At 35.9% G+C, this 17,843-nt stretch overlaps 1 protein-coding gene across 1 annotated transcript; it reads left to right on the top strand.

Annotated features, from left to right (window-relative positions):
* The first annotated feature begins 221 nt into the window (after window positions 1-221).
* LOC120329794 (uncharacterized) lies at window positions 222-6,650 on the top strand. Its single transcript, XM_078118054.1, has one exon. It carries the CDS (start codon window positions 222-224, stop codon window positions 6,648-6,650), a length of 6,429 nt encoding a protein of 2,142 aa, XP_077974180.1.
* The last annotated feature ends 11,193 nt before the right edge of the window (window positions 6,651-17,843 follow it).

Raw genomic sequence — 17,843 nt, 5'->3', positions numbered from 1 at the left:
AACATCTTATGCTGATACAGTGATAGTACGCGTCTTTTTGGGAGTGCAACCTGGTCGTCAAGAGTATTGGTATTGGCCATCCGTACACCCTATGTGGGCAGAGTCTGCACTCCACAATTAAGATTTAATCAAGGCTCTGCGCCAACATAAAGTTTTTTGACGTTTCTACAAAATATTGACAATTGTTAAATTTAAAGGCCTTTACCAGTGGACATAAAATTATGGCTGAGTCAAATCCAGTTCAATATACTGAAGAAGATGTACAAAGTTTTCAAAATGCACAAGAAATGGTGCTAGAACAAGAATCTGATGATTTAGAACCGTCCCAAGTTCCAATAACACTGTCATCACAAATGAAAGAGCCTGCAGTTGACCCTGAAGTTGTTGCTGCTGAAAAAATATTATCTCCTGTTGGTTCCGGTAGTGGCTCGATTCATGACCTTTTCCGAAGATCGTCTGATGTGGATTCGGTTTCCCAAATAGAAAACGAAACAAATAAACAAGGGAAGTCCGTAGCATCTTTCAATGCCGAAGATAAGCAAATGAATGTTCACAAAATGACCACAAGAGCGAAATCAAAATATAGTTCTCAATCACGTGACAGTGTTTCACAAAAATCAAAAGTATTAAGTATTGGCGGTTCTTTACGATCTCGAAGCATCCGAACCGCGTCATCAGTGATGTCACGGGTATCCACTTACAGTGACTCTCAAATCCAAGATATTTACAAAGCAAGAAAATTAAATCAACAAAAAAAGATTGAACTAGAAAAGATTCAATTACAGGACTCCATTTCACAAGAAGAAGCAGAGTGGAATGAGAGGATGCGACAAGAAGAAGAAGAGCTTAGAAGAAAGCGTCAACTCGAAAAGGAAAGTTTCCAAAAACGCAAAGAAAGAGAACTAAATGAACTAAAACGTAGAGATCAGCGCACCCAGTTAGAATTGGATGCTGACTTTACGGAAGCGATGGCAGAGAGGGGGTTACCTTTTGACCTTCCTGCTATTTCTGATACAAATGGAAGTGAACTGTTACTTGGCACCTGTACAAATGTGTCAAATAGTAACGAGATACAGAATGTATCTCCACCTGAAATACGATCTAATTCCCCTGCTGCTACAATTGAAAATATTGTTCAATCTACTGTGCCATCTCAGACCATGTTCACGTCAGCTGCAAGACAGCCAAGTTACTCATTGGGGGATGTTTCGCATTCCGTGCCTGCTATTGGTGGGGATCAAGGTATGTCGGTTTATTCATCCTCCCCTGGTTTTGAAATTTGTCCACATACTACCAGTGTGCTTGGTGCGAATGAATGCATGGTTGTGGCTAGTACTGCATCTCATAATGCTAATAACCATAATGCTAGTAATTCAATAATACTTCCTAAACAAATAGACTCTGCTGTGAATCCAGTAAATATGCTTGCAAATCAAATTCAGCCTATTCGTATGAGTTCATATGCTGCATGCCCTACCTGTACTGCTAGCTCAAGTTATTTTGCTACTTCTACTACCGGTAATAATGCACCTACCAGTAATTGCATGACTTATTCTTGCACTGATTTTGCTAGCAATTTTAGTTCAAATACAGGTACAATTCCACTTTATAACATGTCACAAGCAGCCAATGGTGACATCAATAGACTGACAATGCCAATTATTAATGAAGAAGCTACTCAAATTAATATACCCCAGCCAAGCCAGGTACCAATACAATTATCACCACAAGTGATTTATGTGCCCCAGCAAGCAAATTTACCTCCAACAGAACCTCCAGTTTTTTCTGGTGATCCTGGTGAATACCACGACTTTATTGACATTTTTGATACTGTTATTGCTGCAAAGGTGCAGAATGCAAAGCAAAGATTTGTTTATCTGTTACAATACACAAGAGGCACTGCTCGTGCTCTAGTAAAAGGATGCCAACATAAAGGTTCGGCATGCTATGATGAAGCGTTGAAATTACTCGCAGAAACTTATGGCCATAAATTGCAAATTGAACAGGCATGTTTGAATTCTATTATAGAGGGCCCGCAACTTAGAACCAATGACCTGGAAGCTTTAACAATGTTTGCTGCTGAATTAATTGCATGTGAAAATACATTAAAAGGTATTAAAAATAAAGGTCTGTCTTTGATGATCATTGATAAAATATCGTGGAGAATGCCATCAGTTTGGAGGCCAGGTTGGCGAACTTTGGTGGATGATACTCTTCATGTGAAAGAAAAGGACTTGACCTTAGCACATCTTGTGTCATATGTGCGTAAGAAAACGAGGGAATTGTCAAACCTTTCTAATCCTGAAACAAATAATGTCCAAAAACCCAGAGAAATTGCAAATAAACCAATGAAGCAACACAAGTCATATTTTACTACAACTGTCTCCGCTGCTGACAAACCAATTCCTAAATGTTTTAAATGCAGTGGCACTCATTTCCTGAATCAATGTCAAGAGTTTAGGAACATGAAACATGCGGACAGAGAAAGATTTGTGAGGGATTTGAAATTATGTTTTTCTTGTCTACAAAAAGGGCACTGGTCAAGGCAGTGCAGACGCGAGAATCCATGCAGAGTTCCGAATTGTAAGCGAAAGCATACTACGCTTTTGCACCCCCCAGATAATGTAAATGCGGATGATCAATCTGAACATCATAAGCCTGCTGGTGATGCTTCTGTATCAAAAAATACTAATGAAAACAGAGAAGAAAATAAATTTAGTGCGTTTGTGAATTCTGCCAGTGAAGCAAGAGTGTTATTAAACGTAATTCCAGTCAAGGTACGTGTGAAGGGACAGAATGATGTTGTGTTAACAAATGCCTTTTTCGACACTGGCTCAACATGTTCTTTTATGAGTGAAGCGCTCATGCAAAGATTGAATGCCACTGGTCAGGAAACAAATTTAAATATTCGTACTATTTCAAATGTGACTGAACAAAAGAAAAGCTCTGTTATTAACGACATTGAGCTATCCCATTTTGATGAATCTGATTTTATTGCATTGGGTCAACTGTTTTCTAATAAATGTATCGATATTGATGTTTCAAATATTCCAACACAGAAGGATGTGGATCAGTTTCATGAATTCAAGGATGTGGTAATTCCCAGGCTAAATCAAAAAGTTGGCTTGCTGATAGGAAAAGATAATTTTGCTCTACATAAGCCATTGGAAATTGTGCACGGGCCAGATGAATATTTTGCTGTGAGATGCCCTGCTGGATGGATGATTAGCTGTCCTCCCAAAACTAAGAAAGTTGAAAGATCAAATTCTAATTTTTTTGTCAAATCTAGTGTGCACCCACTTTGTAAAATGTGCACTGAAGTGGTCGATTCGATACAAAACGAAAAATCAGAATTTTCCCCTAATCAAGAAATTTTCATGGAAAGAGTGAACAAGTCTATTCATTTGACAACGGATGGACATTATGAAATTGATCTTCCATTTAAAAATCCTAATGTGATTTTGCCAAAAAACAAAAGTCATGCAGAACAAAGATTAGAATATCTCAGAAGACGATTTTTAAAAGAACCGGATTTCTACAATGAATACAAAAGTTTTGTAAAGGATATGATTGATAATGGTTATGCAGAGAAGGTCAATAATTCAGGGGAATGTGATGGTAAAACTTGGTATCTTAGTCACCACGGAGTGCGCCACCCAGAAAAGAAAAGCCTTCGTGTTGTATTTGATTGTTCAGCTAAATTTTCTGGACTGTGTTTGAATGACGTTCTGTTACAGGGGCCAGACCTTGCAAATAATTTGGTTGGTGTTCTGGCTCGTTTTCGAAAACAATCCGTTGCAATTCAAGGAGACATCCGAGCAATGTTTCACCAAGTGAAAGTTTCCGAACCTCATAGAGATTTTTTGAGATTTCTTTGGTGGCGCAATGGCGATGTCTCACAACCTGTGGCCTGCTTTAGAATGACTTCATTTCTTTTTGGTACAATCTGCTCACCCAGTTGTGCCAATTTTGCCTTGAAAAGGACTGCTGAAGATAATAAAGAAGATTTTAGTGAAAGCACTGTGACTGCTGTTTATGATGCTTTCTACGTTGATGATTTTTTGGATTCAAAACCCAATGCTGAGGAAGCTATAGATCATGTCAAGAATGTAAGAAATTTAGTATCCAAAGGTGGATTTGAAATAACAAAATGGGTCAGTAATGATCGAGCTGTTTTGCTGTCAATTCCGGAAGAGCATCGTGCGAAAGATGTCAAAGGATTGGATCTCTCAGTGGATGACCTGCCAGTGGAAAAGGCGCTTGGCATGATTTGGGATGTAGAACAAGATACTTTGTGCTTTCGTGTCAAACATAAGGATAAACCTGCTACAAAAAGAGGATTGTTGTCAACTATTAATTCTATTTTTGATCCTCTTGGTTTCGGTCAGCCAGTTCTTCAACCTATGAAAGTCTTGATTCAAGATTTATGTAGGAAGAAATTTGATTGGGACGATCCTATTCCACCAGAATTGAAGAAAGAATGGTTAAAATGGCTTTCTGATTTACCAAAATTAAAGAATTTCAATGTACCGAGATGCTATACACCAAAAGATTTTGGTAAAATAATCGATATACAACTTCATCATTTTTCAGATGCGTCTGAAAAGTCATATGGTGCTGTGTCTTACATTAGAATTACAAATACGTATGGACAAGTTCATTGTGCTATTATAAGTGGAAAAACCAGACTTGTCCCTTTAAACGGTTCAACAATACTGCGACTCGAACTTTGTGCAGCAACAATTTCTGCTAAAAATGATGCATTTCTAAAAAAGGAACTCAAACTTCCAATTTCGGCTTCATATTTTTGGACCGACAGTACAACTGTTCTTCGATACCTGGCAAATACAGATAAAGTATTTAAAACTTTTGTGGCCAATAGAGTAAACTTGATAAAAGAAACCTCTGAAATTGAACAATGGCGTTATGTGCCTTCACAACTGAACCCAGCAGATGTTGCCTCAAGGGGACTTTCAGTTGATGCGTTTTTGAATTGCCAATACTGGAAATCGGGTCCTGATTTTTTGTGGCAAGCTGCTGAGGAATGGCCTTTACAGCCCGATTTTATGAACAATTGTTCTACGGATAATCTTGAGGTGAAAAAAGAATCGATACAATGTTTTTCAAATACAGCAAGTGAAAAATCGGTCCTAGATCGTATAATTTCAAAATATTCAGACTGGTTTCGTTTGAAGAAAGCTTTTGCCTGGATATTACGAGGTAAAAATATGTTGTTTTCAAAACTTAATGCAAATGAATTGCATTCTAACCTGCCAAAAGAAAATCGTATTCAACCACTTTCTGTTACTGAACTACGAAATGCGGAATTGGAGATAATCAAATATGAACAATCAAAATATTTCTGCGAAGAAATACGTTTGCTGTCAAATAATCAAGAAATTTCAAAATCAAGCACTTTGATTTCGCTGCGTCCTTTCTTGAAAAATGATATTCTTCGTGTTGGAGGCAGAATCAAAGATGCTCCAATTAGTTATGATGCTAAGCATCCAATTGTTATACCAAAAGACAGTCTTATTGCATCCCTGATGGTTGATTATATTCATAGGACAACTGGACACAATGGAAGAGAATATGTTCTTGCAGAAATTAGGCAGAACTATTGGATTGTAAAGGGGACTTCATTAGTGAGAAAAATTATCAACAATTGTGTCTTGTGCAGAAGAAAGCAGCGTAAACCCGAATATCAAGAAATGTCGGATTTGCCTGTTGATAGAGTAACTCCTGATAAACCACCATTTTCATATGTGGCTTTGGACTGTTTTGGGCCTTTCTTCATTCGTCAAGGAAGAAGTGATGTTAAGCGATATGGGGTTCTTTTCACATGTCTAACTACCCGTGCAGTACATGTGGAAATAGCTCAAAATTTGGACATGAACTCATTTATAATGGCTTTAAGGAGATTTGTTTCTCGTAGAGGTCAAGTGTTGGAAATTCGAAGGGACAATGGTTCAAATTTTGTGGCCGCTGAACATGAACTTCGTCAAGCAATAAAATGTTGGAATCAGAAGCAAGTTCATGATTATCTGCTTCAGAAAAATATAAAATGGATGTTTCAAACACCTTCCGCTTCACATCATGGTGGTGTTTTTGAAAGACAAATTCGGACTGTCAGAAAGGTATTGAATTCAATTTGTCGGGAACAAACTTTAAGCGATGAGGCTCTATCCACTTTAATGTGTGAATGTGAATCTATTATAAATGGACGTCCAATTACAACAGTTTCAAGTGATGTAAATGACTTGACACCACTGTCTCCAAATTTATTATTGTTATTAAAACAAGAACCTGTTCTTCCACCAGGTTTGTTTGAACAAAAGGATGTGTATTCGAGGAAACGCTGGAAACAGGTCCAGTATTTGGCAGATATTTTCTGGCAAAGATGGAGAAAGGAGTATCTACCTCTTTTACAACAAAGAAAAAAGTGGAACAAACCTCAACGTAATATGTGTGCGAACGATATCGTTCTCATTGTGGATCATAACTTGCCGCGAAACACCTGGCTGTTGGGTAGAGTTATCAAGACTTTCCCCGGAAAGGAGGGCATTGTTCGATCTGTTAGTGTCCAGACCCAATATTCTGTTCTTCAAAGACCTGTTACAAAGCTTATTTTATTGCATGCTTGTAATTAGCAAGTTAGCTTTTGCATGAAATTTCTTTTGCATGACACAATTTCGTTATATTTCGTGTGTTTGTTATTTGTTTGAATGTGTGTGTGGAAATCTGTAAATTGGTGTATGTGGACACAAATTTCCAATTTCCAAGGGGCCAGGGTGTTACCGCCAATATCTTGAAGTAAAATCATTTCTCCCGCAAGTTGGCGCCATGGACCAGCTTATCGAATGCTTGGTTATTGCACCACAATGACTTTGTGGAAGTGACGTCAGGGGACCGCGCGCGCTGCAGGATTCTGGAAGTTTCTGGCTGATGGCTGTTTTGACGTCGGTCTGAGAGTGTTATTTTAGGGTTTATAATTGATTAATTAGTGAACGACTTAGGCTTGTAGTGTTAGTAAAATGTACTGTATTTATTTGTACTGCTAATAATAGTGTATTATTGATATTCCTCACAGTTTTTATTGCAATATTGCTAAGTAATTCAGTCAAGTTATTGTGATTTAATGTTCAAGTTACTGCTTGACGACCCTTGAGGACACAACGTCAAGTAAGTTTATACATATAGTTTTGTATTCTAACTTTTACATGGTTTGTATTTGTTTTCCTGTCAGGCCTTGAAAGTGCCGGCAGAGGTAATTTGTGTGTTTATTTATTATAACTGTTAGTGATGCCATATTTGGTCATTAGGTAATTGTGTGACGTAACAACGATATTTAGGGTTTGTTTACAATAGTATAGGCCTACTGATACGTTACTGCCCCGATCTTGTTATTATTTGTGTATTTATTATTTTTATGTTATTTCAGAAAACCGTACTGACGTACTGCTGTATTGTTGTTCGTACTTCTTTGTACTGTGCATCTGTTCGTACTGAAGTATTGCTGTATTGTTGTTCGTACTGTGTATCTGTTCGTATTGCATATTGTTTTACACTGTTTGCAACACATCACAAGAAAATAAAACATCTTATGCTGATACAGTGATAGTACGCGTCTTTTTGGGAGTGCAACCTGGTCGTCAAGAGTATTGGTATTGGCCATCCGTACACCCTATGTGGGCAGAGTCTGCACTCCACAATTAAGATTTAATCAAGGCTCTGCGCCAACATCCAGTATTAGATTTTCTATATGTAGCCTACTATTCAAACAACTGAACTATCGCACTATTGAATTCCTCGGGCCCATTAAATGTTCCACTGGAATTATGCTTCACCAAAAAAAAAAAAATTCAAAACCACTGAGTTGCATCAATAAATGATTCCATGTTTGATAACTTGACTAACTGGACAGCATAACCGATTTTTAATCGCATAACCCACACGGACTGGTAACCTGGCAAAAGGGCGTGGTACTCAGGTGTGATTACGCAGTCATTTCGGCTTTCATCACCCCCAATGGATTGTGTGTGGAAATGCTTCTTATTAAATTTCATATTTTTTTTTTGAAACTTCATCGCTTTTGGCAGAATCGAAAATACCTTAGAAGAGTGAGTAATTTGATATATAACATTATGACATTGCACCAAAACTTGTAGGGTCACATTTTTGCCAGAACAGCCATAGACCACTCACAACACTATCACCCTTGTGTGGTGCATACCATATATGTACACACCCTTTAAACATGACTATTTCCCCGTTTTATAGTATATATGTGGTATCATCACTCAATGGTATTGTACTTACATCCAAATTCTTAATCTTATTACTATATTTACATGCAGTGTGTTTCATGTTGTGTTGTGTCTGTATTTATATATATAGATGTTGCTTTGTTATACAAACTCCTTTGTACACACAGTTTTGGATACTCCACCCTTACCTCTGTTACCAAACCAACCCACCCTCCTTGCACAACTGTCTGTATAAAGGACCATATTATACGTATTTGATGTACCGTAATATAATTTATACATATCAAAAGGGATGTATGACGCATATTCGTGTTTTAGGCCAGTATGATCTTGTGCATACATACCGTATTCAGTATTTATAATTACTAATTCTTTTATATTGCTTTTACGAGACGAATAAACATACATACATACACCGGACAAATATGTAAATCCTATCCCTTTCTTACAAACTTTTAGTAATAATATACAATAAACATATATAACCGCACGAACAAACGCAGCATGTTAATTACCGAATTTGCCTCGAGGAAAATATGCCTATAAGTAATATTTTGACGGCGGTGTCCTCGTCAGTCACCGTAGCGCAGGGGTAGCGACTAGGTGCCGCTGAGCGTAAGTCTTTGGAGGATGAAATGATAGTAAGCCCCAAAACGGCCAAATATCAGTGAATAGCTCTAGAATAGAGCAAAATAGTATTGAAAAAGACGTCCTTACCACTTTGTGTCTAACTTTAAATGCCATGAAATCGTTTGTTTCAAAATTTCGGATCTTAGGGCAAAAAATAAACACACTCGCTACCACTCAAAATTAAAAAAAAAAAGATTGCGCAAGAAATTCCAATTTTCAAATCATTCCTAACACTAACTAGATAAATACCAATTTTTAAACGATGCGGACCGTTTGCGTGTAAAGCGAACGTGATGACCACTACACTACAGAAACGCATACGCCGGTGGGTCATATTAAAATGAACAATACTCTTGGGAGACTTCAATATAGGGAAACATATACACCCGTGGTTCCTGAAATCGGCTTGAAACCGACCCTGATGTCTTTCCGTAGTGTAGTGGTCATCGCGTTTGCAAACGGTCCTTCCAAAGTGAGAAACATGTTTTCCTGTTAACATTTTGCTCTAGCCTAAAATCTTTGACGGATCTCGTTCATCGCCGTAAGAAATGGTGCATATTATGAACTTAGGTATCTTTTTTAAAGTATAAATTAACCCTTCGTGGTAGATTTTTACTTCCTCCTAATATCTCGAAATACTTTTATGATGAAATGAATATTTGCTCGAACAATTGATAATAACCAAATGTATTTTTATCATAATTATCACACATTTAAGAAAAATGGGTTGAAATGCTGAAATTAATCAGTTGTTAAAAACATCTCAAATACAATAAGTAATTAAAATTTAACTTCAGTGGGAAGTATTGCGGTAAACTTATAAATGAAAATAGTTGTCAAATCACCGACTTTTTTTTAAATTCTAGATAAGTAATTTTATCCGTTGCTAAAGCGTGGAAATAATGAATATAGACATTTCAAATGTCAAGTTGCTCAATTTAAAGCGTAAAAGTGTGGAATCGAGTAATATATGAACCGATTAAATTGAACAGGAGACGGATTAAAATATGCAGTGGATCTTGAGAAGACTTCGAAGTTTTTTAAAAACCCAAATAACACGCATATGTAGTTACCACACACACTGCCTCTATACACGGCGGTTGTGAATTAAGTATTTTAGGTTCGAAACCTGCTTGGTCTAGCAGTATATTCCTACCAAGCCGCAAGTTTCAGATTTTTACGTAAGAGTTACAGTTTCCGTGAAGCCTCGTTCTGAGTGGAAATACGAAACACCGTGAGAAAATGACCGCGGAGACTTATCATAACTACATTCTCATTCGTCACATATACAAATCGTTACGTTGTAAACGATCCATCCAACGTGAATCTAGACCGCAAGGGTTGATATCTAACTTTTAAGTGTTTCCTCTTTCATGTCATTTATTTTGCCGTCATATCCTTTGTGCAAGGCTGGCTGCATTCTGCGTTATTGGACACGTTAGTGGACATAACGATCGTTTTGTTATTATGTTGTTGTTGTACTTGTTCTTTGTAGCAGAAAAAAACTCTTTATTACTGGACTAATCAATTTGAAACTAAACTTTTCGCTAGAACGCTATTACTTTTATTTATTTCAAGTATCCCGGTGTGCTGTATGGGATTCGTTTCTTCGTGTGATATGACGTCATCACAATTTTGCCACTATGTTGCGCTATGTGCTCATAAATTTGAGCATAACTCTCTTGTTTATCGCCATTTGATTGTTCACAGCGTACTCAATTATAAATTTTTACCCACTGTCTAATGAACACAATTGCTACGACACCGTCACTCCCACCACTTCAAGGCAAACCATATGCTTATTTTGTCTCATATTCTTTTGAATGATGTATAGGACTGAAACAAGTGCAGAAACGAAACATTTAGTGAACTTGCAAACAGCTGTGAAGATTATATCTCATATTCGGTAAACAAAGGTTTAGAATTCGAAGTTTTATAAATATTTTCATATTCAGCAAACGAATAATTCAAATTTTACAATTGCGGTAAATTTTGAATTCGACAAACAAACATTTCAAAATCTAAGTTTTGTGATGAAGTTTTTATTTTGTGTTGCAATCCTAACCAATTACAATTCTTATTTCTGACGTCCTGATTATCTTGTTAAAACGTGTAAAAACAATAAAAAACCGTCAAAAAGCACTAGAAACCTTGCTAAAAAGTGCAAAAATGTATCAGAAGTTCGCTCAACTTCATTTGTCTCTTGTAACTTTGCTCAGAGATCATTGTTCTATATTTTTGAGTGATGCGCGTAACTTTGCTTTCAGTAAATTTGCTTATACAAACACACACACTTTGCTCTGATTGCATATAGAAGGAATGCACAAACTTCATGTGCGGCGAGCACCCTAATCATCATACACGAGTAGCAGACGTAAATTAACTCTTCGCTATATTTATCTCGGGAACTGAATGCCAAGCCCTGTATTATCCCCAAGATTAACAAGTGAATAAAAAAAATATGGCTATGTACTGATTTATATTCTTCGAGTAAAGTTGTAAATTGATGATGTTTTAGCCTTTCTTGATATAATTCGTACACTTTACCACAATTTTCATATTACTTGAATTTCGAATACAATTTATTGGAATGGTCGTGATCACAAATGTACTGATTGACTCGACATGGTTTGCAATACGCTAATCATTGTTATCAGATTTCCTATTTCCAGAGGTAAATAGTATCTTGTGCTACTATAATAGAAACCAGTCGAACTTTACATATATTATTGCGATTTTGAGGAAAATCCATAACATGCACTGCGATTAATACTTCAGCCTTCTCCTCTTATGGAATTAGTTTGAAACGAGCACGCCAAAACCTGACAAAAATAGCACGTGGTGACTCAGTATTCTAAATTACCAAAATTATGTTGAAACCAATGCACCCATCGAAAATATTCATAACGGTCGGTTGTAAAATAGCAAATATGCAATTTATATATATGTATTCCTATTTTATCGATTTGATCGACAACACGGGGTTATTTTCGCTGTACTTGGGCGACGGTAATATTTGGGCCACATTTTGCTGTCGCACAAATAGTTTGGACTTTATTTTCTTTAGGAGCAAAAAGTGTGAAACTTTTTGTGATTCTGGTTCTTGTCGACAGTTTCTAGGCCCAGCTATCTATCTTGTAGTTGTTTTTGCTAAGTTGGGGCTACAAATATATGTCATGATTTCTCTTTTTAGACCCGGTTATCTTTTGACAAGATTTTGAGGATTAACAGGAAATTTTTTTCGCTATCGTATTGTATTCCAATAATTCGCTGGAAACATATCTGGAACTTGGAGTATTGTTATGGTAAATTTCACCCTAAATGTGCAATCTTGCAGACTGGACCTATTACGTCATATATAGTATGTATCTGCTTAGTCAGGAGCGATGAGAAGTCGGTTTTAGTTATCGATTCAAATAAAGGATAAATTCAGTCGGATCTTGCTCGCCTTACCGTACTTGGTAAGGATTTCCCATAATTAATTGAATTGGTGGGGATATCACTTCAAGTGTGCAAAGTATCTCACTATCTAATTATGGCAGCCATGAGAATATATGGAGCAAACATAATAATCCTCTCCAGAGTGACAGAATAGAGTCTTTTCGTGATATTATTAGGAGTGTTTATAGAGTTTCTTTTCAGGGTTTTGCTGATATATCAATTAAATGGACCATATATAAAAACTTTATTATGTTGTTTTGTTCTGCCAGCTAATATTTAGTAAGTTGCATATTAATAGTTTTATTTGAACTCCTGGATATGAATCACTGTTTGCCACAACTTGTGAATGAAGTTGCCAAAGTTCAATTCGTTACTTGAAGGTGAATATAATTTATTGAACAACTATCATAATGTCAAATATTCATTAGTTTCATAGACACCCGATTAGTTTTTGTTTTGAGCATTAAAAATTAAGTTTTTCAAACCAATCAATTCTGTACATTCTAGCATTGCTCAATCAGAAAATTAACTAATAATACATATTACATATGATAACAATTTTTGATTTGGCGACGTCGTCCCATAAACTGGTACCTATCTATATCGATAAATGAATATGAAACATTCAGTACTCCAGAAGTATGTGAACCAAGATGGCGGACACCGGAACATTGTATTTGTACAACGTTAGGGTTAGGCCATAATTTCAGGAACAAATACTACGGGACTCACTTGGCTATTCCCCGCCCTTGTAATAGAACTAAGGAAAATTAGAATACAATTATGGCCTAATCCTAACCTGGTACACATACTACGTACCGGTGTCCGTCATCTTGGTTCACATATTTCTGGAGCGCCAAACATTCATACCGGTACATTATTATATTTTCCCAAACCAAATCAACAAAATCATTTTTTTGCTGAAGATGCATTTTAGATCAAATAACGTTAGCGTGGTTTTCCTAATCGCAGATGTGGTGAATTACGATGCTAACAAGAAAACAGACAAAAAACAAAGCGCTTTGCTTCCATTTTGAGGGTTTAATAAATGAAAGACGTTAAAGCGGTTCAATAAATGATTGCAGAAATATGTGCTTCATTGTACAGTATATAAAATAATTCGTCGGAGTCATTCAAAAACATGTGGAAGGAAAGATGATATTTGGAGAATGAAGAATTCGGTGAGGATAAAACTAGTAAATATCGCAAGAAAAATCATATGGTTGATCTGAAAAAAGAAGTTGTTCAACAAATATCGGAAAAAAGACATATTGGCCGAATATCCACAAACCGTTGGTATGATTGGAAAGTTATTTATCAGCCAAACCTCTCTTGTGCACTATAAAAGTTTATCTATTACCATTCAGGAATATAAGTGATATAGCATTGTAAGCTGGCCTCTAAGTGAGTGTTGATTCTGAGTATGCCAACAAAACTACAATCGAAATCGATGCGAGCCTGGTAAAATATGTTGATGATCGAGAAGGAATGTCTTTTTTTAACATCTGTATCTAATTCTCAAACTCAAAATTTATGTACCTATACATGTACCTTATGCTTTATGAGGAAGTGAATAAGCGATTGGTGTGAAACTAAAAGTAAATGAGAAATAAATTTACTCTTACATTCTCTCTTAAAGATACTCAGGTTATTTTCTAATATGTAATATCTCCCCTCTTTTCTAAGTTTCTGATAATGCATCTTTCAATTGGTGTTTAAATTCTTTAAAATTTCGGCACGAAACACGCGCACCATTTTTTGAATATATATTGATTTTCCCTTATCTTAAAAATGAAACTGGATTCTGAAACCATGCCCATTTTGGCAAATGAATATAGGTTATTTTTATTCATTTTGTAAAAATTGTTCGAAATACCTTCATAACGTTTCTGGACTTTGAATCGCTGACAACGAAGTACTAGAAAAAGTGTGGTGCGTGATATATAGCGGTCATCGTGATATTCATTCTTGATTACTGTGTACTTTTACTAGGATTTTTCCGCATTGTTGTAAACACATAATATTAATTACATTAACTGGCGTAACTATTTTCCGACTATTAAATAAGCAAATCAGTTAATAGCCTATACACTGTGGACTAATTTGGACGCATCCCACTCAGATATATATATTGCCTGAAATTGAAATTCAGATTAAAAAGATCTACTCAGCTCTTGAAATTTTTTTAACGAACTGGAACTCTGGCATATTTAAAAGCTCATGTTATTCTTTTAGCGACAGCATTCCTAATTAAACAAATGGGGTACAATTTGTTGCTGAGACTTGTGGCAACGTAGGAATTAGGACACGTCTATGTACGGAAAGTCTGAATTGCTCCTGACGATGCCGAGTTATTTCGTTTTCCACCCCATTTCCTCTGTTCTCCCGTTTTAAATATATAATTATGCAACTTACGGTCATCAGAACACGAAATATTGCATTTATTAGGAAAAGTTTCTGGTAATGGTAAAATTTTTCTGGAAATGGTAACTATATTTGAAAGAATATATTTTATTTCAAAGAACGGGAAATTATTCAGGTGATGGTTCGATTTAACGGTGGGAGGTACCAAAAACAACGTGTAGTTTTAACTTGCTCATATAAATACTTTCAATTGTTAATACAATAAATTATCGCAAAACAACTTAATAATTATGGAGATTTCAAGACCCTCAACATCATGAATCGATATTTTCTAGTTCTTTTGCCTAAAAGTGATGTAAAGCACGTGTGATGCACTTATTATAGACAAATACATTTGAATACAACAAAAAACGACATCGAACGCACAAAATTGAGATAATCGGTGAAACCCTATAGTAACTTCGATATGCGATAATTAGTTTTCTAACCCCATTTATTTGCGAATTTAATGCGTCTCTGAAATACCAAGTGGTATTGACATCATTGGTTTTCATCAAATATATCAAAAGTGATGGCCGAAAAAAACGATAAAAAAATAAATTTAAAATCCAATTTTTCCGAATTTTATTGATGATAACATTTTTAGCTTTTTTATGTTGAAATATATCCGAATATACTAAAAATTTTAATCCAAATGCACTAGAACAAATTTTCCATTTTGGGGTCCGAGGTCATATAGGTAATCAAAACCACTCCCTTAAGATATAATTATAAAATTCCCACATCGACTAATGCAAAAAAAAATTAAGTTTGTCTGAAAATTCGCTCATCCATATGTGTTTGAAGTTTAACTCACGACTTCGTAACTTTCAGCAATAAGTCATTTAACAAATAATCCAATTTATGAAATTATGGAAATTTTGTCATGTGGTATTAAAAACTCCACTATGAACAACTTTCAAAATATCGCTATTAGATCTCTTTCCAGGTTACATTTTGACCTCAATAAAATAGTCTATTCTATTTTTGAAATTGCAATTACTTCGCAAAATATAATTTTGTAGACGATGAGATTTTAGTTCTGAACAATTCCTGAACAATACTTTTCAGTATGTATACTGTCAATTTATTATTTTTCCATGTGTGTCATCTATTACGAGTATAAAAATAATTAAATGAGTAGTCTCATATTTTCATGTGCATAGTCTAATATCGTCTGTTACACGAGAAACGCATTTGTGATTAGGCAACCGAGAGCACTTCAGTTCGAAAGCGCAGTCGGAGTCAGATGTCGTTACGCACGACGAAACTTGATACGAAAGTATATTCGGGGTTTCGGGAACAAACGAACATTTTACAGGGAACTAATCTGTGCCAAACTTGGCAAGAAGGTCTGTCACGATGTCTACAAAACCCACAAAAGTGATCAGGCCAAAGGAAGAGGTTTATTTTTTGCAAAATCGGGTTTTGGGGTCTCGGATGCGAGTACCCGTCAATCTAGTCACACTCGAGTGATTTCAATGTTTACAGGTAATTGAGCTCTGTTTCCGGGCAGAGCGTTTTGCAGACTATATTTTTACAAATATATTCAACAGGTGGGCAGTGGCTTACAAGCAAAGCATTTAGGGGAAGCGTGAACGGTTTTGATGATGGACTATGATTAAATAGCCAGCTCGCGGTGTCGACCATATCCAATGATGTTCCTCATTCCCGCAAATAGGCTAAATAACGTAGTCCCTCGGAATTGGGCGACGACGATTGGGCACCATCTCCACTATATTTAAAACGAACTGTATTACTTGCGTGAAATTTTGTCATACCATTTTTTATTGAAAACCGCTAAAAATAACGCTGTGAGTGGCTCACCATATGCCACAGAAAACGAGTAGCCCAACTGCAGCAAAAAATAACATGTGACCGAAATGCAGCAAATAGATGTATATATATATACATAAGTCCATAGCTGAAAAGTGTGAATCTACATGAAACCGTTCCTTAAAATACATTAGTTAAGCATCAGCTTTCGATAGATGCCCATAGACCTTTGTTTTAAACAAAAGCGTCAAATATCAAACCTGAGTAAATTCAGGAGGTCAGGAACTATTTTCCGAGTCAGAAGCACTTCAACTATTTTCTAAAGCAGCAGGCTCCCTCACAATCTAGGTACAACATTTCATCAAATCGTCCGACGTTTCAATAAATAACTCGGTGTTTCGTTAATTTTCCTGAGTTAAAATAATTTCGGCATACGACTCTCGCTATAGTATATATACGTTTCAAGTTCAAAGTACTGAGACTCCGACGACTGTTACAAAGCCATCGGTTCCATTTCAAGACCTGAACTAGCCCACGAACTAGCCAACATTCATAGCTGGATGTTAGTTAATAAATTATCTCTTAATGCTAACAAGACTAAATTTGTATTATTCCATCCAAACAAGCATAAAAGTCTGAGTTGTACAAAACCACTGCTGCTCAATGGCAATGAAATTGAAAGCGTGAAAGAAAGAAAATTTCTAGGAGTTATCTTCGATGGAAATCTGTCTTGGAAATCACACATATTGCATGTTATTAGTAAAACAAAAAGAAACTTGGCAGTGGCTGCCAAAGTATCCCAGTGTGTTAATCAATCAGCTTTACTAGCAATGTTTCAATCATTACTACTCAGCCATATCCGATATTGTTGCTCAGTCTGGCTCCATGGTAATAAAACACTTGTCTCAAAATTGCAAAGTATTTGTAATAATTTTTTAAGAATTCTTTTTAGGAAAGGTAAACGTGAAAGTGTAAACCATTTCTATAAAAAGCTAAATATACTCAAAGTTGAAGATATAATGAAATTTGAAGTATTATCATTAGTCCATGATTTCCATAACAATTCCTTGCCAAACTGCTTCGACGACATACTAACTAAAATTATTTCCAATCGAAGAAGTAGTTCCAACCTGTAGTAGTAGTTCATACCTTTTATGAGTACATCTGTGAGCCAACATGCCTTATGTTATACTGGGCCCAAGCTGTGGAATTCTCTCCCCTTGAATTTGAAGACATTAAAATCAAAAAAATCTTTTCAGAAAAAGTCAAGTCCTACTTGGTATCAAAATATTAAAATTTATAATTAGAATCACACTGTTATATATT

This window comes from Styela clava, chromosome 11, assembly GCF_964204865.1.
Source record: "Styela clava chromosome 11, kaStyClav1.hap1.2, whole genome shotgun sequence".
In the NCBI taxonomy this organism is placed as follows: Eukaryota; Metazoa; Chordata; class Ascidiacea; order Stolidobranchia; family Styelidae; genus Styela; species Styela clava.
The sequence above is the reverse complement of the archived record's forward strand: the minus strand, read 5'-3'. Positions and strand labels throughout refer to the sequence as shown.